This window comes from Lampetra fluviatilis, chromosome 11 (assembly GCF_964198595.1).
Source record: "Lampetra fluviatilis chromosome 11, kcLamFluv1.1, whole genome shotgun sequence".
NCBI lineage: Eukaryota > Metazoa > Chordata > Hyperoartia > Petromyzontiformes > Petromyzontidae > Lampetra > Lampetra fluviatilis.
In genome coordinates this window covers 11,326,575-11,351,870 of record NC_136285.1, presented here as the reverse complement: position 1 = coordinate 11,351,870, position 25,296 = coordinate 11,326,575, and the positions used below count along the sequence as shown (strand labels likewise).

At 47.5% G+C, this 25,296-nt stretch overlaps 1 protein-coding gene across 1 annotated transcript; it reads left to right on the top strand.

Moving 5' to 3' along the window:
* Window positions 1-36: 36 nt before the first annotated feature.
* LOC144934700 (uncharacterized) lies at window positions 37-23,602 on the top strand. Its single transcript, XM_078860747.1, has 4 exons — window positions 37-267; window positions 7,431-7,577; window positions 20,479-20,799; window positions 23,203-23,602. The coding sequence occupies exons 1-4, from the start codon at window positions 141-143 to the stop codon at window positions 23,568-23,570; spliced, it is 963 nt and encodes a 320-aa protein (XP_078716873.1). The 5' UTR covers window positions 37-140; the 3' UTR covers window positions 23,571-23,602.
* Window positions 23,603-25,296: the final 1,694 nt, after the last annotated feature.

Sequence of the window (25,296 nt, the reverse complement as noted above, 5' to 3'; positions counted from 1 at the left end):
TTGAGGCCCGGGGGGGGGGGGTGCTGGTGTTGGATAAGAAGAGTGTTGGATTGCTCACGCCCCACGGACCCGGTTTGCGTGTGGAGCTCGCGAGCGACTCTCGATGTGACGGGAAGCGGCACCAGGAGACGTCGGACGCGATGTGCTCGGTGGAGCAGCAAACACCGCGACAGCAGCGGGGGCCCAACGAGTCGGACCCTGGCGACTCCGCCGACGGGCGTCTCTCGGAGCCGCGGCCACTCGCGTGCCCTGCGAGTCGCACCGGAGGTAAAGGAAGTTGCGGGGTGATTTCTGGGTTTGTGGGGGAGCGACGGAGTTGGAGTTTGGGGCAGCGGGGTGGGAGGAGGAGTTGGTGGGGGGGGGGTTCTGGATGAACGCGGCGCGGTAGAGTTGTGTGCTGTTGGGTACGCTAGGAATAGTTGAAGTTGTGCGGCTTGATCACCTTCACCTGTTGAACGTCAGCATTTCCATGTGATCATAATAGCAGTAGCATCAGCGTTATGGCCGCTATCATGATCATCATCATCAATGGCCTGCGATTTTGTCCGATTTCAGTCTTCGACTTCTTCTTCTTCGTATGTAGAGCAACAACAACTATTATTTCACAGTGCAGTGGTTAAGCCAGCCAATTGAGTGTTCGTGAATCGGGCATCGAGTCACTGTTTGTTACACGTGGTTCTGCTCCAGAATGCACTAACTTGTGGTCACCCAGAAGGTTGCAGAGAAGTGATGGATTATTGACTCGACCTGTACGGAGTTTGGAGCGTTATCCCCTCTCGTTTGCGTGGCGGATTATTTCCACATTCCCTGGAATTGGTACGCCCCATGCAGGACCCTCCTGCAAAGGGTCTTGAGACTCAGTGAGGCTTTTATATAAAGAGTTATTATATACTGTATTACAGATTCATTAACACAGAAAGCATTTGTGTCCTTTCCATACCAGCATCTGGAGATGATTTTTGTTTAACTTAAACTCCATGTGTTTTTGTTGTACGTGTATAAGTTATTATGAAGGAGAGTTCAGTAGCCTAATACATTGTTTAACTCTTTCCAACTCGGGTTGAACAAGTGAACTGTGTCCGCTTTTCTGTCGTCCCGTCTGCAGCGGGAGGTCACGATAATGATGATAATGATCCAACGTAAATGAAAAGTAATCATGACGTTGTCTTGCGACGAGGGACTTGTCCGGGAGAAACCCGGATAAATTGATCAAAGGATCGTTGCCCTAACACATTGGTGATAACACTGAGCGGCAATTCATTAAAATGGCTTTTCGTCATTCCGTGTGACCTCAGCATTATTATTATTATCACGGCTAAATTGTTACATCGGAGAACGAAACGCGCGTCGAAATGTTTTGTTAGAGATCCGTGGTTTGTCTTTTTTTCACGAACTATTTCCACGGGCGAATATGTGCGTGTGTAATGTGCGTTGGACTTTTTTACGTGCCGGGAAGGACACCAAACTGAACGAAAGGAATTATTCTTTGGTTCTTTTCGGTTAAGTCACGTCTAAAAGTCTAAATTAAGATTGAACGAAAGGAATGAGTTTGCAATTGAGAGCCCGTCCTGCCAGTGACGAGGCGACGCCGCATTATACAACGCGTTCACTTGCATTTGAAAGCCGTGCGCGCGTTGTCAGCAATTCCTATCCGTGCCGCAATAATGACGATGGCTACAAGACGCCGCTCTGGTCACATCCCTAACCCTTCGCCAATCCACTGCTGGATGAAGGCCTCCGCCCCCCCCCTCACCACGTCGTATCGTTCGTCGTGGGACGTTTGACCATACGTCACCGCGCTTAAGCAGTGCGGGTTGGTGAAGGGAGTGAGGGAGCCAGGGTTGTTTGAGTTATCACTTCACTCTTCACTGATGTTAGCCGCGTGGGAACATTCGAACTCAGGTTAGCGTGCGTACTGCTATTTTTAAATCCTTTATATTAAGTTCACTTGCTTGCTTGCTTGCGCGCTTACGACCGTGCGAATCTTTCGGTCGTTTTTTAACCCACTTCCCGTGATCCAATCGAGCTGACATTTTGCACACAGACTCGTTGTGCGTGACAATTAATTTTCGTGAACATTTTTTTCCAAAATTTTACACTTTTTAGGTAAAGAAAAATTAGATTTAGTAACCAATTGCTTAATGGTGGCAGGCAATCATCTGACCCATAGGTGGCAGCCATCTCAAGCCAGAGGACGAGAGGACTCTAGCCGCCCGTTTCGAAAACCAATGTGGGCTGGGTTGTGGCCCATTGAACACGCATATAAAGGATTTATAGTGAAAAGCTTTGTTTTTACGGGTTAATTTTTTATTTAACTAGATAAGGCCCACTGAGCTATGTAGCCCTTTTCTCACAAAGGTGACTTCATAGCAGAATTAGCTTCATAGCAGCCACATACTCGAAACGCATGTTTCTTAATGTGGAGGGAAAATCCGGAAGACCCACGGTGAGAGCGACACGCAAACATTCATGCACCACAGGTCGGAATCGACTCTACGACCTGCTGCATAGCAGGACGAAGGAGCTAACATCTTGCCGCCGTGAGGGATGGAGGTTGGTTACTTCCAGCGCTGCATTAACAAAGGGTAACGCACGTAAGCGGCGTGCCAATGCTCCAAATTGACAGCACGTGCCTGTGCTCGTGAGCAGACGATAACGAGTGACCTGGCTTTGTTATAAAAAAATAACCCGTAAAAACAAAGTTTTTCACTCTAAATCCTTTATATGCGTGGCGGCTAGAGTCCTCTCGTCCTCTGGCTTGAGATGGCTGCCACCTATGGGTCAGATGATTGTCTGCCAGCATTGAGCAATTGGTAATGAAATATTTAAAAAAAATTCCCTAAACAGTGTAAAATTTTGGAAAAAAATTTTCACGAAAATTTATTGTCACGCACAACGAGTCTGTGTGGAAAATGTCAGCTCGATTGGATCACGAGAAGTGTGTTAAAAAAACGACCGAAAGATTTGCACGGTCGTAAGCAAGCAAGCAAGCACGCAAGCACGCAAGCAAGCGAACTTAATATAAAGGATTTAAAAATACACCGGCTGGAGAACTCGCTAAATTTCGTCGTTGTTTAAAAAAAACGAGACACGTACGGCCCTTTTGTAAATCCACTGCGTGGGGGGAGGGGACTTACTTCACCATACTTCACACTTGGTCAATGAGGCTTGGTGAAGGCAGCAACCATAGATGTGTGGAATCACAGAAGTACAGAAAAACAAGACTTATTGCTGCACTGACATCTACCAACAAACCATGTAACCCCCCACGGCAGCCTATCCCGTGTGCACATGGTGGCCACCCGTCCAAGAACTATAATCGTAATAATTATACTAGAATCGTAATCATTTACTTATTTATCCAGGGCAGCCACACTAAGTCATATGACTCTTTTTCGGGGGGGGGGGGCTACATTGGCCATTTTATTTTAAGATGTTTCCAGCCAATTAGCGAGTGATTATTCTACGCGTGGGAAGAAATCGAAGCACCCAGAGAAAACCCACGAGCGCGAGGGAGCAACACTCTATCCCCGTGCAGATGGAAACAGATGGCGATTGAAGTCAACTTGCTGTACTGCCCTTCCCCTTGCAAGCCAAGCGTATGGCAACTTAACCGACGCCCACTCGAAGGAGAGTTTTACAACAACGTTCGTGGCGGTAGTCCAGCACTTTTGAGGCTGCAGCCTCAAAAGTGCTGGACTACAGCACAGCCACTTTGAGTTATAGTATAAGCCTTCATCGCCTGGCAGTTGTGGTAGTTGCAGTGCCGGATTATCCTAGTTGCACAAGTAGCTAAATATGCTACGGGCCCCGCACTCTGAAGGGCCCCGCGCTAAATGCTTTCAAGCTATCAATTCCGGTTCAGTGATTCTGCACTTGCTCTATTACTATAGTACTATACTGCCTTCAACTTTTATGAACGACTGGGTGTTTTAAGGTTAGCGATTTGTCGTATTATCTGTCTGTATAGCAAATAAAGAAATACAATTACTTTACTATGCAAGTAAAAAATTGTGTTTTAATATTGGTGTGTTTTTTTTCGGTCCCCGTTATAACATATGCTACAGGCCCCACACTAGCTGAATCCGGCACTGGATAGTTGGTTGCTCAACTCTGCTTTACTGTCATCAACACTGCCTTATATCAGCAAACATATGCATGTACAATGGGCTGACGTTTCGAGCAATGGCCCTAGCATCAGGGCACGAGAGAGCTTTTGGGCTGCTCATTCAAGCCGTTGCAACAGAGGGCTGAACACTTTTGTTGTAATGCGTCTTTTTTCACCACACACACACACTCTTCTATCTTGATTGTACACCGGTGTTTGTTAATAAACGAAGACAAGGAGGTGGTTAGAGTGTTTTCAGCCACTGCTATTCACCACTACTGTATGTATCTGATGCCAAATAGAACTCCCAAATGCTTTGCCGTTTCCTGTCGGATAATGAGAGGTACACACCGCGGAGCGAGCCAGCATTGTGTGAGTCAGGCTGCCTCTGTCTGCCGAGGAGCAATTTGTCTGACTCACCCGGACCCCGCGCTCATTGTCGACCGCGTTAAAGTGCCCCGCGCGTCTGCGGTGTGCGAGGCGACTGTTCCTCGCTCGCTGCCGACCCCGCTGACGCCTCGTGGTCAGTTCGTTTCAGTTCAGTTCATTTATTAGGTGTAGCCCAGTGAGCCATGCGGCTCCTGAATCGGGTGCAACCGCAACAAACAAAAACATGAACAAAGAAACGTCTTAAAGTGGCTACGCGCAACAGAAAAATCCAGGAAAAACAGCAAAGTCTTCCGGAAAAACACCGTATATCAATTCTGTGTGCAAAAATCCCAGTGGGATGGCAAGTCAAACAATAACAAACATAAGACAATTTCGATTTAAGGTATCAGTCTTACTCTGTACTACAACAAACAAATAAGGCAAAACCAAAAGTTTTCGAAATCACCAAAATAAAGCTATAAAAACAATGTAACAGTGATCGTAGGAACTGTGATTCAAATTTAACAATAAGCGATACACATAACATGTACGACCCAACTTTGCAGCCATAGCTGGCAGCATGAAGGGGACTGCGACTGGAACAACAACAACAACATGTCTTCTTGGTTCTTTCGGTAAAGTCACGTAGAATGGAAATAATAAAATAATAAAATAAAACATAATAAAATAATTCTCACGACGTTTCGGCCACAACGCAAGCAGCCGTCCTGTCTTTCTGACAGACCTGTTCTTCACCTGAGGACGGCTGCTTGCGTTGTGGCCGAAACGTCGTGAGAATTATTTTATTATGTTTTATTTTTATTATTTTATTATTTCCATTCTACGTGACTTTACCGAAAGAACCAAGAAGATGAATCCCTGCAGTCACAAAAGCTTTAAATCGAAATTTAACAACAACAAGAACAACAACAGAAGCCGCCGTTTTGTTCGCCTAAACGCAGCTCGGCGCGTCTACACTCGGCTGCGGCGACATCTGCCGCGGTGGAAAACTCTCTCGCTATCGACGGAACGTTCACACTTCCCCCTCCTTCTCCCCAGGAAAGGAAAGTGAATGTGGGGAGTTCCGTTCGGACGACGACGCGCGCTGTGAGTGACAGTCGCTCGTCACCGGCAGCCGTGTGTACGGAGTAGAAAGTGATGACGAGAATTAAAAACAGAGAGAACTCGCGAATCACACTCGAAGGGGGCACGACTCTCATCTTGACGAAAGTTGAATATCATGTTGGTTCTTTCGGTAAAGTCACGTAGAAGGGAAATAATAAAATAAGAAAAATACAAAATAAAATAATAATTTAAACTTATGTTTTGAATTATGTTTTATTTTTATTATTTTATTAAAATATAATAAAATAATGTTTGATTTCTATTATTTTATTATTTCCCTTATACGTGACTTTACCGAAAGAACCAAGAAGATGAATCCCTGCAATCACGAAAGCTTTAAATCGAAAGTTGAATAATTCGTCAGACTTTTTTACGTCTTTTACTTTCTTTCGATGTGTCCGATTACCAACACGACGGCAGTCTTCAAGCATCGGCGGTCTGTTGCTACTGTGGATGGGTTTGTTATTGTTGTTGTCCGCGGCCGTGCTGCAGAGGAAACGAAGTTTTCTGAAGAAGTTCTAGATTTGAAGCTTTCGTGACTGCAAGGATTCATATTCTTAGGTTTTTTCGGTAAAGTCACGTAGGTTAAAAGTTAAAATTAAAAAAAGTAAAATAAAAAATAAAATAAAAATCACAACGTTTCGGAGGCAACACAAGCTTCCGTCTTCAGGTGGAACCGTCACAGCACGCTTGCTGTATCAGCAAGCGTGCTGTGTTATTTTTTTATTTTATTTTACTTTCATTAATTTTTACTTTTTACCTACGTGACTTTCCTGAAGAAGCTCCCAGCACGTGGAGCGAAACGACGGACAACGTAGGGAACCACCCGATACCACGTCCGACACACACACACAGAGCTACCTCAGTGGCGTGCTGTCCTTCCCCTGCACCTTCGACTAGCACGGTTGGCTACGTATGGTGCGAAAGAAGTTCAACATATACACACGCGTGCATACACCGAAACATCTGATTAGCACTTCCGATTAGCGCGGTCGGCTACGTACGATACGAAAAAAGTTCAACATGCATGCTTGCATGCGCACATGCACTAAAATCCCCGATTTAACACCTCCGATTAGCACGATTGACTACGTACGGTGCGAAAAAAGTTCAACATGTACATACATACGCAATAACCCCCGAGTAGCACCTCCGATCGGCATGGTCGGATACGTACGGCGCGAAAGAAGTTCAACAGACGTACACACACACACAAGGCCATCGCCAAGCAATTTCCCGTCTCTATCCGCGTGCCGAGAGCCCTGCGGAGAATGCGGGGCAAGCCAAGGGTCGCTGCTGCTGCTGTGCACGTGACACGCTGCCCTCGTGACCCGTGTGCGCGTGTGTGTGCGCGTGTGTGTGTACGTGCGCTTGTGCGTGTGTGTACGTGTGTGTGTACGTGTGTGTGTACGCGTGCGCGTGTGTGTGTACGTGTGTGTGTACGTGAGCGCGTGTGTGTACGCGTGCGCGCGTGTGTGTGTACGTGAGCGCGTGTGTGTACGCGTGCGCGCGTGTGTGTATGCGCGCGCGTGTGTGTGTGCGCGCGCGCGTGTGTGTGTACATGCGCGCGTGTGTGTGTACGTGCGCGCGTGTGTGTGTACGTGCGCGCGTGTGCGTGTACGTGCGCGCGTGTGCGTGTGTGTGTACGCGCGCGCGTGTGCGTGTGTACGTGTACGTGCGTGTGTACGTGCGCGCGTGTACGTGCGCGCGTGTGCGTGTGTGTGCACGCGCGTGTGTGTACGTGCGCGCGCGTGTGTGTGTGTGTGCGCGCGCGCGTGTGTACGTGCGCGTGTGTGTGTGTGTGCGCGCGCGTGTGCGCGAACGGCAGCAGGCGGTAGCGGACCCTGCCAGCCGGCTGTCCCCCTGGACGAGCCGGCGGCGTCGGTTCCGAGGAGGAGTTCGACGTCGGCGGGCGAGTGCAGCCCGGCCGGCGGGACGGAGGCCGAGGCGCCGGGCGAAGAGGCCTCAGAGCGAGGTGCCGATCGCCGTGTTTTTTTCTCTGCTCATCGGTTTTTTTGTTTGTTCTTCCGTTGGCGGTGAGCCGGTCAAGTTTTTAATTGATCGCGCTGCGATGTGTTTTTTTTTTGGGGGGGGGGGGAGGTTGTGCCGAGCGGTGTTTTGAATTGTGTTGGGAGGTCCGCGGTCCACTCTCTCAGGGCTTTTACAGGAACTGACATTCGATTAGAACGTGAACACGCTCCGAAGAGGCGGTAGAGCGCAACGACGAGGATTGATGCAGTCGGCCCTTCATCTTCTCTCTTGGCCATTGACGCCCCAATTGTGAGAAGATGTCTCTCAGCATGTGATCCACCACTCACGATCTCTTGCCACCCACCGCCTTCAAGTGAACCAACATATTCCCATCACATCCTGCCATCTTATTTTCAATCTAAACTCTCTATCTCATTCCCTCTGTTGGTCCTCAATGTGACGTTCATTCTAGCCATATGTCATCTGATGGGTGTCCTAGAAAAGATGTCCTGCTCCATCCCATTATTATCATCATCATCATTATTATTACTTCGCTTGTTAATCCAGGAAAGCCTCACTGAGTCTCATGACTCCTTTTAAAGAGGGGTTTGCCACATTTCTGCAGTAGCGAGGGGTGGGGGGAGGGTGTTGATTATTGCCATGTATGTTCCAATTGAGTAATTCTCTCCAGTTCAGTTTAGTTTTTTGTTAATTTCAAAGCAAAAGAGGTAACTCAACTAGCGAATGTGCACGCGTCTAACACTTGGTTATGAAGTTGCATTTTGTCGCGGAGTCCCGTTCACATAAAATTAATGCGATTCCGTGTTCGCTAAGTTGCATTGAGGAGCGATTCGAAGTTGGTGCCTCTCCGATATTCGCGTAACGGCATTGATCACGTGAATGCGGCTGCTGGTATTTCATGCACTCTTTCTTTGGGATGAATGCACTTGCAATGGGAATACAACCGTCGAGTGGCATGACCAATACAAATACACTTAGGGCATCTGTGCTTGTAAAATAACAAAAAAAATACGCGATTTGCCATTCAAAAGTACAAAGAGAGGTCCTAACATTTGGCATTTTACCAAAATTAGGTGACAGTGGTACCTTGTTGTGTGACGAGGAAACGTGACAAATGACGCCTCAACAATAATTATTCATGCAAAATATAAAAACAACATAGATGCTATTTTTTTATTTCCAACAAAAAAACCGACAGCATTAAATACAAATGTTTTGGCAAAAAAAGTTATAGCTTATTTTTGTTTTTGTTTAAAAGTGGAAGTAATGATCAGGTGGATGAATTACAAAGAAAAACACAGGGAAATTTGTTGGACTCAAATGGAATAATACAATATTTTCAATTGTTTTTTTTTTACAGAAATGAAATGCATGCCAAAACACACATTGATGAAATTTAAAACGGCATCGCATTATTTTTTGATCAACCAATTCCCTTTTCACGACATTTACCGACGTTCTTACCCGAAGTGGAAATCATGAGCGTACACGCGTGCCAACGCAATAAACATCCATTGGAAACATCGAACACAAGAAAGAAAGTAATACAAACAAACAAAAAAGATTTCTCCAGTGCGTGTGTGTGCTTGACTGGGCCCAGGATAGAGTCATCATCCGCAATGTGCAGTGCTCCCAGTCCTCCGTCCAGTCTGCTCAGAAGAAAATCACCCCCCTCGCTCCGACCCCATTTCCCTGCACCCCCCCCCCCCCCAACATCTGCCCCTCCCCACCTCCTCTTTCATTTGCGTCATAGGCTGGACCTGTCTGGACTCGCAGTTCAAGCTGACCCAGAGGGTTCCATCTGACCTCGTAGGCCACGCAATGATCATATTGGTCTTGTCGGGTAACCAATTCATATGCACATTTAAAAACTAAAAAAATTAACCCGTAAAAACTAAGTTTTTCACTATAAATCCTTTATATGCGTGGCGGCTAGAGTCCTCTCGTCCTCTGGCTTGAGATGGCTGCCACCTATGGGTCAGATGATTGCCTGCCCCCATTAAGCAATTGGTAATTAAATATTTTTAAAAAATTCCTAAAAAGTGTAAAGTTATGGAAATTTTTTTCACGAAAATAAATTGTCTCGCACAACGAGTCTGTGTGCAAAATGTCAGCTCGATTGGATCACGGGAAGTGGGTTAAAAAACGACCGAAATATTTGCACGGTCGTAAGCGCGCAAGCAAGCAAGCAAGTGAACTTAATATAAAGGATTTAAAAAAAGGTTCATCAGGACACATTTTAAAAAATTTAAATTCTCATCAGGCCCCGTGGTGTTGAGTGCAGTGTCCGACTCGTATGTTCCACCCTATCTCCCAGGGCTTCTCTATCGATGCCCATCCTGGACATCTGTGAAAAAAAACAGAGCTTCATAGCTCATCGGATTTCTCCAGACTAAATCCAGATTCATCTTCTTGGTTCTTTCGGTAAAGTCACGTAGAAGGTAAATAATAAAATAATTAAAATAAAACATTATACAATAATTCTCACGACGTTTCGGCCACAACGCAAGCAGGTGAAGAACAGGTCTGTCGGAAAGACAGCGTCTGAATGAGCACCACCAGGCTTGGCAGCGTATATTTAAGTTGGGTTGGAGGGGGAAAGGCGCCTTGACAAATAAGCTTGCACAGGTCACGTGTGTTTCAGTGGTGGGGTGTTAACATCACGCAAACTCCGGTCACCCTCACAGCGGCTTTTGGCTAACCATCGAACAAAAATGGTCACTGCATCACGTGCTTTCGGATGCGCTTCTGCGGCTGTCTGGAACGCCCTACCGATATTTGGAAGTTACTGGAGATATGCACTCGTTTCTTTAGGACTGCTTTTGGTGTTTCGTTTTTTGTCCTTCCTGCGCACCTCCGATTAGCACGGTTGGCTGCGTAGAGTGTGAAAGAAGTTCACCACACATACGTATATACATACATCCTGGGGCAGTGCCGAGCTTTACACTGCTCAGACCAATCTTGATTTGAAGCTTTCGTGACTGCAGGAATCCATACTTTTTGTTTTTTCGGTAAAGTCGCGTAGGTATATGGATCACGACCGTTTCGATCGCAACAATAATCTCTTACCTGAAGACGGTCGCTTGTTGTTGCGAACGAAACCTTGTGATGTATTTTTTTTTCTCTACCTACGTGACTTTACCGAAAGAACCAAAGAGCATGCTCAGACCAACTTCTCCCGCTGTGTTTTGCGAGAGGAAGTCTTCCGGGCGGTGCCGATTTGGCTCGCTGCAACGTCACTGTCGACATTCGTCGTTGGCTCACCGATGAGCACCACGATCGAGCGAGGCTTCGCCACCTTGCAGACGACGAGCGGGGACTTGGTTTGGGGCGGCCCGCTGGGCGGCCGTGGCTTGGTGGACGCTGTGCGGCACTGAGCTTTTTTTTAGGCCCCAGATTTTATTTTTTGCGGCTTGAACATTTGGTGTTCAAGTTGAGATACTGCTTTTGTTCCTGGTGGCCACAGCGAGCGGGTGCCTAATGACTCTACGAGGCGCGTGGTCAAGGCGGGATCTCCGGATTTGTTTAATTTTGTCGAAGCAGACCGGCACATTCATCATCGACACATGGGGAGCGCAAATTTGGCGGGAAGCCGTGTAGAATTACGGAACTTGCAGCTTTGCACAGCACACGATGGTGGAAATGCCGGAATTGTTACAACGGTGCGTTTTAATACTTCAGTGTAAGCAATCCAGTCTGCTGTGTGAAATTTCCATGAGGGCTTTTGGATACTTTTAATCGATGCTGGAAGATGGAGGCCAATTGGACTCCACGATGGGCGGTGTTGACTGTGGGGGGGGGGGGCAAATGCGTCTTGCACAGCTCATGAAGTTGGCAAGGCTTCGGCCTCGACTGACGTAACGCAAGCTGAAGTCTGGTGATAAATAAAAGCGAATGTAAGCCAAGTACACATTCGTGAGAGACCATAAACATGATGAATATTTCATTGCAAATAAAATAACACGTCATATTTGGCAACGAAAAGCTACCCCCCTAAGAACGAGTAGTGTTTATTTCCCATCAAAGCGAAATCAGTGAATATTTAAATGCAATGAGTAATACGGCGTCAATGAAAGCGCATGAAACATTCTTTTTTTTTAAATGGCTATAAAATCTGGTAACACAGCTCAGTCGTGTCGGCTTCCTGCGACGGGAGATCCTCCAAACTGGAACGCGCAGCTGGATGTGTCAGGCTCGCGTGTTGTTAAGTATAAGCTTTAATTAAAACAAAGAAAAAGGCGAAACATTTTAATAAGAATACGACGACGAATAGTCTGGGATCAAATGTTTAAAAAGATGCTGGTCCAAAAGTAACAAACATTAATTAAAAAGTAGCAAAATAATTAGAATTTGTTGGGATACAATTCTTCTCAATGTACACACTAACCAATGTCCTTTTTGACAAAATATTGCTTTTTTGTTAAAAGTGAAAGTAATTAATGTTTGAATGCCAAAGTGTAATTTTATTTAATGAATAACACTACCATAGGATGAACAGTTTTCTGCCTAAAAATGAAAAAGGCCACATCAACTTGAGCTGTAACAGTTAATTGCTATGGGAACTATTTTTTTTAATTTCAACTTTATTTTAGTAGTTAATTGATATCGTATCTGTTATTTCAGTCGTACAACACTGTGCCCACGGCACACCATGGGATGAGAAGTAAAGTCAAGGATGTAAAGGATGGGGGGGGGGGGGGAGCAGTATGAGAAAGGGAAGAGATGGAGTGGGAGAGAAGGAAGCAGCAGTTCGATGCACGGTGCGGAGTCTGTTTTCAAAGTGGGCTGGGAAAGGGGAGGGATCCAGGGTAGGGCGTGGCCATGCACAAGTCAAGTGACTACGTGACTTCTATCTATAGCTATAGAGATTATTATGATTGAAGTTGCAGTTGTTGCTGCTGGCATTATCTCAAGTCTTATGCGTGCGACCGTGAGTGGCAGTCTTCCCCAGCATGCTCGCAGCGTTGACGTTTGAGAAATCGCGTCCGTTGGCACTGCAGCTATTGACGACGGTTGTCTTTCTGTCTCCATCTTGATCCACGCGAATCCTTGTCTCTAAGAGCGCAACAATACCGACGTTCTTCCTCGTATCCTGCTCCGGCCTGAACATTTCTATAAAATACAGGCCGATGTGACCCCCGAACAAGAGTGAATTGTCGAGCGTGTGCGTCTCGTATTGTGAACAAAAAGGTGGATGTAAGTATACTGGCGCGGGCAGGCGATTGCTGTGCGTAAAACGAGTGTGATTGTACATCGCGCGTCTGTGATTAATGCGGATGTGAATTGCAGGTTTATGTCGAAATTTCACCGGGCCTTTTGTGGGCTCAGATTTTGCGTCGGTTTTGTTTGTTGTTGTTGTAAACTGTGGGCGTGATTGATCACTTTAAATGTGGTTTTGAGAACTGTGCCGCATCACATTAAATGACGGTGCCGGCTGATCACAGTGAGTCCCCTTGCTATGCAGGAGGCATCCACCAACCACGAGTGCTCATGATGCATGCCATTTCAGTGGGAAACTAATGAATTCACCCAAGCCTTTCACAACAACCAGAACCTCGAATAATAATACACGGAATTGTCTAAACCGTGTATACATATGGGAATAGCGTACATGGGTATGGTATAAATGCATCATCGTCCATGTTCTATCCGCTGCTAGATGGAAGACATCCCGTAATTGTGATCCCATGATGCCATGGTCGATCTTTTTTCCTTTTACCAGCTAAGGCTCACTGAGCTCTGTAGCTCTTTTTCAGGAGCGACCGGGGCCACAAATGACATCTCAACGAAGTGGCTTAACACGTGGACATTTATCGCAGCCAATCCCGCGTAGGAGCTATCTCGTCTCACAAAAAGCATAAATGGTGTAAATATCAATCACGTTTTGCTGACGTCAGGCATTATGCCAACCAAAATGGTAGTGAAATAGGGGGCGGGGGGGGGGGGAAGCGTGCATTAGTGCATTACTTCACAAAAACAAGCCTGCAAAGTGTGGCTCGTGATAAATGGGAGCAACGTAAATGCAAACGACCGAAAGAATACGAGACAAAACTTGAATCATGTACAAGTTTGGTAAACAAATGAAAATATGAAAATGGACGTGTTAAGTTAAACGAGAATTTGTTGGAGTGACGGAACTGGAAAAGAACGCCGGGATACGTTTTGCCTCGGGCAATTGTTGAATACAAACCGGGAGGTGAATGATGAAATAAAGAGGCGAGCGAGAGCATCGTGGAGTGCTTTTGGAAAACTGAATTTAACAATGAAGAACACTTTTAAAAATTGCCCGCCACCTACCATGAGGAAGACACCAACAAAGAGCATTGAACAATATCTGAGAAGTGCACAAAGCAGCTTGGAGAGGTGAATGCTGGGAATTATACTGAGAGACGGAAGGAAGGACACATGGATCAGAGAATAAATTAGATAAATCATATTGAAAGATAATAACAAGTGGACTTGGGCAGGACCTGTCATTAGGAAGGACTATAGCAGATGTACAACTATTAATCTAATTTTGTTTTACCGGGAAGGTCCACTGAGCTATATAGTTCTTTTTTTCAGATGCGACCTGGCGACAAATGATAGCCGAGCAAAGTGGCTGATCATGTGGACATTTATAGCAGCCACATACTCTAAACGCATGTTTCTAAATGTTGAGGGAAAACCAGAGGACCCGGAGAAAACTTCACACAGCCACGGGGAGAACATGCACACTCCAAATGTACAGGCATCGAGCATCAGAATCGAGCCCAAAGCCTCCTGTATACCAGGCGAGGTAGTTAACATCTTGCCACTGTGGCGCCCCTGGTGACGGACAAGATGGACAAGTTTGGTGACAGAATGGCAGCTAAAGGAGAGAACGAGACTGAGAGGACGATCAGATGAAGCGTTGAGATCAACTTTTTACGCATGGAGCAAAATGGATAGTGGTATTCCAGGCCCATGTGGGATGGTGACAGTGTGATAGAGCCTACATCTAGCAGTAGATAGACCCTGGCATATGATGAATATTCAAATAGAAAGGGCCCGACTCCATAAAATAGCCATCAAAGCGATCGTAATATGAGCACTGTACTATTCCAAGTAATTTGAAGGAATCACATAAAAATGAAACTAAAATGACAATTTTTATTTTTATTTGAAAATCATAAAGATAACATTTTAATTGAAATATCATACAGTGACTGTGGGACGCAGAGAGCAATGGCACCGTTAAAGCAGCTGATGCTATTACGTTTATCAATAAAATAGAGCAGTCCTGGCATTGTACGGAGCTTTTAAAACGACGCATACAACTCCCACGTCAAAAAAAAAAATCAACACATCAATGTCAACAGCCACTACAATTTGTCTCACAGGCATCGTCATCATCATCACCACCACCACCACCGTCATCATGTTTTCTCTATGCACTTATTTGAATCTGCATATAGCCCCCATAATTTTCATATCATTATCTCCACGAATCGTTCCCACATCCGTTTCATAGTTTCGTGATCCAAGTGGAATTGTGATGCTTCGTGTGCGTACTACTCGCGTTACTGAAACATACGGAAAAAACATTTCCTCTCATCCCAGTATAATAATATAAAATACACGTTAGAGTGATAAGCCAGTGGGGTCTTCTGTATTGTTCTTTTGCCACCGGCGTTTGTTTTGGAAGCCAACTTTCTATGGTTCCAACTGTGGAGAGCGTGGCCCAGGGCTGGACCGGTGCCACAGTGGTTAGCGCACTGCCCTCTGAACTTGGCCACCAGAGTTCGACGCCCCGCCATGGCGAACACCCAGCGAGCGACGAGCGTCATCTGAGTCTCCCGGGACGTCGCCAACCTGCGCTGATCAGCAATTGTGAGGCATGATGAAACAACCCCCAATGATCCAACCGCATCGGCGGGCCTTCTTCCAGCAGTGGATTGATAATTAATTATGGGCTCTAAAATTATTACGGCATACGAAGCAGCGGATTGATGAAGGGCTGTCAAATGATTTTTACATACAAAGACAAAGGTTGTCAATGATCACTGTGGGGTGTATTTTGTTGTTGTTATCGATGGCTATTGGCAACAATGACGATCCTCGCGTTTACGCCAACAAACATCTCCCGTCCGCGTGCTTTCACGTGCAATGCGCGCATCGCGTGCACGCGTTCGTCCGCAAACTGTTCAGCTTTCCACTGCCTGGATTACTTTCGTGCCGCTTTTCCACACAGGTCAAAGCAGCCAGAATCGCGCAACGGGTGACCGACGCGCGCGTCGAAAAACCACTCCGAGTTCCCCGGCCCATCATCTAAGAGGCCATCGGGAGAGCAAGGCATGGGGCTGGTGGGTGGGTGGAGGGGGGGGGGTTAGAGGAAGAGGAGGAAGTAGAGGAGAAAACACGAGAGGAAGAGGAAAGGCGGGGAGGTGACAAGCTGAGATCATATAATGAGGAAAAGGGTTTGATCATCGGCAAATCAACAAAGGGTCTTGCTGTGCACCGGCCACTTCTTTGTCCCTGAAGCGGCTGCCGTTCTCTCCCCCGTTAAACCGGGCCGCCGAACTCAACCGCGCTCGCTGCATTTGGCGGCGGCGGTGGCGGTGACGGCTTCGTTTCCTGACATAGCAGTGACAGCCTGTCCTCCCCAGTCGAGTGCTTGCACGTTGGGTGACATTTAACGGTAAGTGGCATTTAGACCCAACAAGCAGGAAGGGACCATTTAGTGATTTAGTGATGGTGGGTAATTCTCCTAATTTTGGTCATGATGCAATGCAAGGACAGACAAAGATATCATGCAATGACATGATATCTTTTTTCTTGTCTGCAGGCACTTTGACACACACACAGGAACGTTTTTGGTCTAAATAAATAATAATAGTAATTCCCAGCCCCTTTGTCAATCGGGTGCTGGATGAAGGCCTCGCCATACCGCGTTGGTTGTGGGGGTTATTTGACCACAGTTGGGGGGGGGGGGCACGGCGTGTTCTCACGTTACTTGCCAAGTTGCCACTGATGTTAGTCGTGGATAGGAATCAAACTCCGATCGCAGGTTTCACCACAGCGCAGTGCATCGTCTAAGAGACCCTTAGACGATGCACTTGACACGTACACGAGAGGGCAGCCTCTTGAAAAGGGATAGAAAATGTTACGAACAAAAAATGCAGGCAAACGCAGGCATTGAACCACAAACAGCTTGGCCTGCAAGCAGTTAAAAGTTCATTGTGCGGTCACCGATTTGCATCGTCATGAAGTATGCATTGAGGAAGTCTGCTGAGACAAGACCACATGTGATGGCTCAGCCACGTGCACGAGGCAAGCAGGCATGCAAGGCCACATTTATGTTTGGAGTGGCGAGATGTTAACTATCTCGCCTGCTATACTGAAGGTCATGTGCTCGATCCGGACCCTGATACCTGTTGTATATTCGGAGTTTGCGTGTCTCCCTCTCTCCCCGTGGTCGCGTGGATTTTTTCCCTGGGTCCTCCAGTTTTTCCCTCCGCATTTAGAAACATGCATTTAGATTATTTCGATTATCTTGCTGTTTTAAATTTCCCTATGATAAGCCACTTTGTTGAGCTATAATTTGTGGCCAGGTCACTTTAGAAAAATAAGCTAATAGCTCAGTGGCCTTTACCCGGCAAGATACAAATAGTTTAGTTTTACGTGTATATTTGTGTTAGTTATTTGTTTACCTTTCCTATACTTTGCACTCCGATCATGTGTCTTATTGTTGTTGTAACGTTCTGACCCGACCCGACTGGACATCTGTGAAAAAAAAGAACTTTATAGCTCATCGGATTCCTCCAGTATAAATAGATATTCTCATTAGAATTATGTGTGTCCGCGTGCCTCAGTAAATTCGTTCAAGATGCGGAAGGGACCGGGGTCAAACAAACTGGGGCTTCTGTCTGGCGTCGCCCGGTTATGTGGTGACAGTGTTTCTTCTTGGGAAGCCCTTGAGGTAATGACCTAGTCTCCTTGTCTTGTTGCAGCGTATCTGCATTTGAACCGTGACTGAGCCCCTGATCATGTCATTCATCCGGAAAAGTCTCACCAACTTCTGCAGGAGGGCCCAGCATGGGATTTTTTTGGCAAATTCAAATACCGAAGTGTTCTTAATATGGTACAAATATATTTGACATCGACGCTCACAATTTCACACATGTGGGTTTACATCTCCTGGCGACTTTGCAGCCTAGCGGGTTTGAGATTTTCACAATTTGTTTTGCCTTTTGCCACAATTTGACCCCGATCGCGCTATTGACATCACGTCATGAGATTGAGCATCCATTCAGTGCAAGGATTTACGTCGGAGGATGGCCCACGCACGCAGATATCACAGAACTCTAAGTGAAAAAGAGCTTCATATCTCATCGGATTGCTGCAGTTTGAATAAAGATTCTGATACCTTCAAGTGACCTCTGGCCCACACAGTAAGTGGGCAGCACTCTTCCAGCACTCTGCCGCTGAGGGTAGTATTCGTCACATGACAGCCAAACCAATATATCATCTTTTACATCCCAGAGCTGGAAATGCTCCATAACCAATACTAGAATTGATCTTTATTTTTCCGCAGTCATGTGTAACCAGGCTCACCTCGCAAGACTTGAGAAGCCAGTTTAACCACGGGCGGCTTGCCTGGATATGGACCCAGGAACTCAAGAGTTGCCAGCCCACATCTCTGACCTCTGAGTCAGCTGGCCACATCAGGAGACTCACAAATCCTGTGTGATCCACCAACGCTTGCCTCTAAAAGTGCCAGATCACAGACGCGCTTAACCGCATCAAGCTCCGGCCTGAACATTTTAATAAAACACAGACCCCAAGCAAAAGTGATTTGTCGAACATGTGCGTCTCATACTGCGAACGAATCACTGGATGGCAAGTGTACCGGCGCTGGCAAGCAATTGCTGTGAATAAAGCAAGTGTGATTGTACATCGCGCATCTGTGAATAATACGGTTGTGAATCGCAGGTTTATGTCGAAATTTCCCTGGCTAACGGGCCTTGTGTGGGCTCAGAATTTGTGTCTGGTTTTCTTTTTCAAACTGTGGGCGTGATTGATCACTTCAAATGCGTTTTGGGACGGAAAAACATAAGACTCGGTAATTAGGCGATTAAATCTTCCGTGAAAACAGGATGCGTTTCATATGTACTGCCCGCACTTGTATAAAGTCACATTGATGTTCCGCTAAATGCCTTCTTGTAATTTAAACAATATGGCATTTTTCATTTGCGGCACTTTTTTTTTTCAAAAGGGAAAGATCAATGCGGGCCCAATTACTTAGGTGTTCCCGGCATTGTTGACACATTTATTGCAGGGAACCTGCACACTGTTTACCCTGTGTTAAAAGGGCAACGCTTTTACGGGCATTTAAACACAACAATAACAGCGGCCGTTCGGCACGAAGTGGCGGTGGACGTCACTGCAGTGCTTGTGCCAGGCTAGGTGCACCTTGAGGCCACGTGAAGTGGCGAAGGCTTGCTGGCAGGAGGTCACGGAACAGACCCAGGTGCCATTGGGTCGATCGACGAAGATGACTGACGGACGCACCACCTGTGCCGCCCCACTGTGTCAACTCATTGCGTTTTATACGCCATCCGTTGTTGGTTGTTGGAGGGCGACTGCCTCCAACTATCCCAGCAGCGTCCTTCGCGAGCCTTGCCGCTACTGGACGAGTAGGCCAAATACCCTCCAGTGGGGCTTCTCGAGAGCTCCATCTAGCGGTGGAGGCCCTTCCGCCAGCAGTGGCGTGAGCAGGAAATTGCCCGGGCAGCACCTTTAACTTTTAATTGGACGCATCACATCCCACGCTCGAGTCTCCGCGGCCCTCTCGGCCGATCTTATCTTGTGCCCTCTGCTGGATGCGGCAATCTACGCTAAGCCTCTTCCTTCACATCCTCCTCGTATGCAACCCCGCAGAATCAAATCCCCAGCCCTAACATTTGAGAACGGAGGGTGGTGGGGTGGGGTGGGGGCTTTCTCCGTGCGGACTAATGGGCACGGAGAAGCGTGTTTGCTCTGCGAAATTTACTTGGCGTGGGATCCACCAGTACCAATGAGTTTTAATCTAATCTTCAGCGTGTGACTCTGAACGCAGGCAGACCCCAGGCGTTATTGCACTCGGGGCGCTGGGGGGGGGTTAAGCCCGTGGGCCACACTCGCTGCCCTTTCACTGTAGCCTTTGATGTCGGTTCCAGTCTCGCAAACAACTCGGGGAATGATTTCGCCACGTTCTATCCCCCGCTTTAACGTCCGCAAGCTCCACGCACAAGGAGCCACCGCCGAACCCCGTCATGCCCTTGATCCAATCTCCGATGCCGTAATGGACACCGGATGGGGGGGGGGGAGAAAGCTGCTTGTCCTTTAAAACCTGGCTTCCCAATGTTTGTGAAGACATTTCCAGGGTTCTCGTGCAGCATACCAATGCGCCGGTACGCCGAAGCAGCCAACGAGCAAGCGGGCGAAGGAAACGCGTGAAGTTTTGACGGCCTGGCGAAAGGCAAAACAGTCGTGCGTTTTTGTTTGCTGCTTTCAACAAACCGCGCGCACGTGTGCGTTTTAATTGACGTTAGCTTCATTCTCATAACAATAAAAAGCACAATTCTTGAAGGACAATTTGGTGACCAAATCACAATTTTGTAGAGTGTAAAAAAAACGAGTGGTAAGTCATTTGTTCATTGGCCATGCCACTGGCATTGCCTTTTGGAAACAAATGAAATTGCTGGAGAATGAATTTCAGGTACATAATGCTGACAAATGACTGTGGGATCACCACAATCTCGCCACAACTCTTTTATGGGGCGCAGCAATTCCCGGAGTAAATACAGACAACAAAAGATGATTTCTTTTTCTCAAGCGGAAAATAAAGCAATCACTCAATATCTTAATGTCTTTTTATCCAGGCCCTCGACCTTTGAACTCGGTTCGTCGAGAACACGTCAACCCACAAGAAATCGGAGGGGCCAAAGAGACGACGGCCAGCGCATCGCGAATCGCGTCGGACTGGGGAGATGGCCTTGACAATCCGGCCGGGCCCTGCGGCCTCGCGGGCCGTGAGCGCCGACTGCCGCCAGCGGTGCCGACACTCGCGCCGGACCCTCCGCCGGTTCGATACGAACCCAGGCGGGCGACCGAGGCCACGGCCGCCCGGCGAGCCGGCGAGCGCAGGAAGCTCAGCCAGCACTCGAAGTCGTCGCGACCCCCCCGGAGCAACGCCAATGATGGTACGTGCTGGGCTTGAGTGTGTTTGTGCATGCCACTAAGACAAACTAAACTTAAAATTGTATTTTTATTTGACCAGGTGAGGCCCACTGAGCGATACAGCTCTCTGTCTCTTTTTTTAGAAGCGACCTTGCCACAAATGATAGCTCAACGAAGTGGCTTATCACGTGGACATTTATAGCGGACAAATACTATAAACATGCGACGTTGATTCTAAATGTGGAGGGAAAAACCGGAGGACCCGAATAAAAAACAACACGACCACGGGGAAAGAGAAACACCGCAAACTCCAAATATACAGGCCTCAGAGTTGGGATTGAACCCGTGACCTCCTGTATACCAGGCAAAGTGGTTAACATCTTGCCACCTTGGCGCCCCAAAAGACGGAATATTTGATATTCAGAAAAGTTAATGTTCGGGACAGGTAAAGTTGGTAAAGGTCAAGGTGTAACCCCTGCAACTGCTTGCTAATGCCACTGCTGGCAGAAGGGTCTCCACTAGAGGGAGATCCAGAGAGCCCCTGTCGAGAGTATTTATTGATTTTTAAAATGTATTTAAAATATTATTCTTGTGCCGAGTGTCTGCTGCTACTGTGTCCTGTACAGCGCTTTGGATTCCTTGATGAAAAGCGCTATATGAATGTAATTATTATTCATTATTATTTGGCCTACTTTTTCACACTGGGCAAGACCTCTTGGAAGAGGTGGAAGTCACCCTCGCTTTTACCCCGCCACACCCAAAACTGTTGATCGACTGTGGTGTAATCGTTTATGCTGCTGGGTGGACAGAGGCGGGGGCCTTTATAAAATATTTGAAACCGTGTTGCAACTGCCGTGTTGGTGCATTGAAGCGGCAAACGCTGGATTACAAGTCGAGTGTGGTACCACGGAAGCACCCCGATCTTAGGGAGCCACTTAAAACCAAACGGGGGCAGAAGAGATTTGGTGACCAGATGAATTTGTTGAATTTGCTGGGATATTTTGCTGGTGCGTGCAATATGAACATGACAGCACAAGAGCCCTTGACAAAAGTCAGAGGGAAGTGTAAGACAATCTATTGTTGTACTGCACTTCGACGCTCCCACGTCTGCGCTGACTGGATTTGCAGAACGGCGCTGACCGGAGTGGTGAAGTATGGTCAAATAACTTCTGAGATGGCACGGGGAGGCTGTCATCCAGCGGTGGATTGATGAAAAAAAACAAAAGCTGTGCACACGTACAAAGTTAAATAAAATGCCCTTTTGCAACAGGTGCACGTCATTATCATCTTTCTCAATTCAAGCAACACGTTAACTCGTACCAATCAGACCTTCAATAGTGCTGCTTGTTGCTGGCCATTTAGTGGTGTTGCCCTTGTACAGCAATCGTGATGAAGAAAAAAATTAATACAATTATACTGACATACAAAACGCAAATTTTTCCAGCGTTGTTCAACACTGGAAATTGTCTCCCTTATTATGCGATTTCACTGGTGTTGATTAAATCAACCAATTATTCAACAACATTATCTATTTTCGATTTGAGTTCACCGGGCGTTGAGACACGATGAGAATTGCTGAGACACGTCTGTGCCGCTTAGTGACACAGAACAGACTTTGGGCGAGCACGTTGCTGGTGGTGCTGGTGGTTGAAAAGAAGACAGTCTCATTATTATGCACACACACACACAGTGTTGAAGTACAGCCCAATGTGTCACGGTTTAATCAAGCTGAGGTCAAACATAACAAGACATCAGGGCCTCTCATTACTGTTTGTTTATTATGGGGTTTTTTCATTTACCATTATCAGCCCTTCACTTTTAATTATTCATCATATACAGTATCGTCTGTTTTTTTAGAATTCCACACTGCCACCACCACAATATTCCATTTCCTAAATCCACACAATGTTCCCCCCCCCCCTGGTGTATTTATATATTTTCCTCTGAGAACCTTTCCCAACCGCCCGGGAAAGCAATGCTGCCCATTTATTTCCCTTTATGTCCATTTGCCACATGATGATCATCATCATCATCAAGTAGCCTTATGCTATCAACACAAGTTCACTCTGCCTCTTCACATCTTTTGCTACCTTCCCTACTGCGATTTGGCCAGGAGATGGCAGTGTTGAGTGTCACCCCCTCGTAAGCGTGGGGATTTCTCTGGATACTCCAGTTTTCTCCCACACGCGAAACACTCATTGATGGGATTTGGCCAATCAACCCAATGTAGCAGATCCCATTGGTGGGAGGTCTCGACTCTGTTATCCCATCTGGACCTTGGCCTTCCCTTTGCCACACTCTTTTCAATTCCCTCTAACCGCCTCCGCTCCCTGCCCTCTGCCAATCCTTCCCCTGTCTCCTACGACCTGATCTCCCCCCTCTGCACCTCTCCCCCAAACCGTCGTGACCTCCTCCCTACTCTTCAGGCTGCGCCTCGCTCCTCCTCACCTGCCTCTTCTGTCGCTGCCGCGAGCCGTGCCTGACGCTGCCTCTCCGCTGCTGCCTCGTGGCGCTGCTGGCGCCGCTGTGCCGGGCGTGCGGGCGGGCTGGCGCCTGCTGCCCCTGCGACCCGCACCGCCTGTGCCGTCCTCCCGCCGATGCCGCCGCCGCGACGCCGCCCCAGTCGCCGCCCACGAGCCCCCCGCGACGGGGCGTCCACACCGCGCGAGGGTCCCTGATCGACGAGGTCCACGTGCGCCCAAAGTTCGACTTCGCGCCGTGCGAGGAGTGCTGCGAGGTCGTGGAGGTCGTGGACCTCTGCATCGAGTGCTCCAACCTGTGCTTCCGCGCGTAGTCGAAGAACCGCACGCAGAGCTGTAGCTTAACCCCCCCCCCAACCCCCCCGCATCGACCAAGCGACTGCTTTCTCGCTGCGTGACTAACGCCAGCCCTGTGGCTTTCTCTACTCACTCCTGCCCTGCCCGTTTCAAGTCATCGCCATTGACGTGTGTGCGTGCATGTGGACGAGTTGCAAGCGATTGTTAAACAAGTGTGACCGAACCACCTGAAATTATTTTGTTGTATCTGGGAATCTGAGCTTTGTTCGAGCCTTGGTTGGTACTTAGATGGGTGACCCCTAACATAATTACACATTTTTCACATTACATATCGTAACATTACGGGTAAAAGCATATATAAGCAGACCTAATGTGTTTTAGTCCATCTCCCTAATGGCTTTCCAGACAGGGCATATTGGCTTTTTATCTGGAAAAACAATTGGCCAAATTTTTAAAATAGTTTTTATGTAGATACCGACGACGAAGTTCTACTTATATACACAGTATATATGTACACGTGACTAGGGGTATACTAGCAGGATACAACTCTGTTGAGTAAAATAAGAAATGCATATTAACAATCCTGCAAGATATAATAAGAGTAAATTCATAGCCTATTTGTCAATCCAATGCTGGATAAAGGCCACCCAACGCTGTACATACGTACGTTTAATTTCTTTCACACCGTACCGGCGAACGAGTCACGGTACTCGAATTGTAAATGTTGTTGGGTGTACTCTCCAACACACCGGTGTGCTGTACTAGTAATTAATTGGCATGTTTTTGTTACGTGACAAACTTTACTAATTGGCTGTGTCGGGTGGTGGCGGGTTTTAACGACACATTTATATTTACACGATATAAACCAAAGAAAACTCTATTATTTGGGTTATTTCTCGCGAAAGCCTACACGTTAAACGTACGTAGCCAACCGTGCTAATCGGAGGTACTGTGTTGCTGATGGGGGTTCTTCTATCACACTTCACCGTGCTGGTCAATGCGCATTGGTGAAGGGAAGGCCTCAGATCCAGGTTATATATGTATATATATATCACTCGCTACTGATGGTTGCCCGGTTCATAGCTCGCTGCGCAAAACCACTTTACCATCAATCCACACCAGCTGACACGAGGTGCGGGTAAACACGCACTTGAACAAAGTTTACAAAACCAACGCAGCAAAAAAACCCCCCACAAAATCGCTCCTGGCAATTCCAAGACGCGACATCTAGTTAAAACGGAGCGAGCTGTGTGCCCAGGGGAAATACCGCTTCATTTGGGAGGACGGCATCAACTGTAGTCCTTAATCCCCATCCCATGCAGCGATCCCAATAATCCGGCACGGCTAAAAGTAGCTGTAGAGTTTAAAAATCAAAACACGGCGGAACTGCCACCCTCCCACCCACGCTCGCAGCGACAACAACGAACCCTCCTTCCTGGCTATGCGTTCCTCAATCCACCCACCCACCCGCTCTGCCCCCCGCCGCTTGCAGACTGCTGCGTGCGGAGCGTGCTGGCGTGCCTCTACTGCGAGTTTGCGTCCCTGTGCTGGACGCTGTTGTCCTGCGTCTGCTGCTGCCGCCACTGCTGCTCCTGCGCGGAGGAGAGCGGCGCGGGCGATGCTCAACGCTGTCTCGGCGACGACTCCTGCCCGGGCGCCGAGCTGGGCGGCCGCTGCTGCTGCTGCGGATGCTGCTGCGTCTACTGCTGCTGCTGCTGCGGCCCCGAGGTCGGGGAGGACGTG

Bases quoted from the DNA above. Each gene is read 5' to 3' on its own strand.
- LOC144934700 (XM_078860747.1), top strand. From the start codon at position 141: ATGTGCTCGGTGGAGCAGCAAACACCGCGACAGCAGCGGGGGCCCAAC. The intron at 268-7,430 runs GTAAAGGAAGTT...CGCGAACGGCAG, and splicing joins CCCTGCGAGTCGCACCGGAG to CAGGCGGTAGCGGACCCTGC. The intron at 7,578-20,478 runs GTGCCGATCGCC...CTTTTTATCCAG, and splicing joins CGAAGAGGCCTCAGAGCGAG to GCCCTCGACCTTTGAACTCG.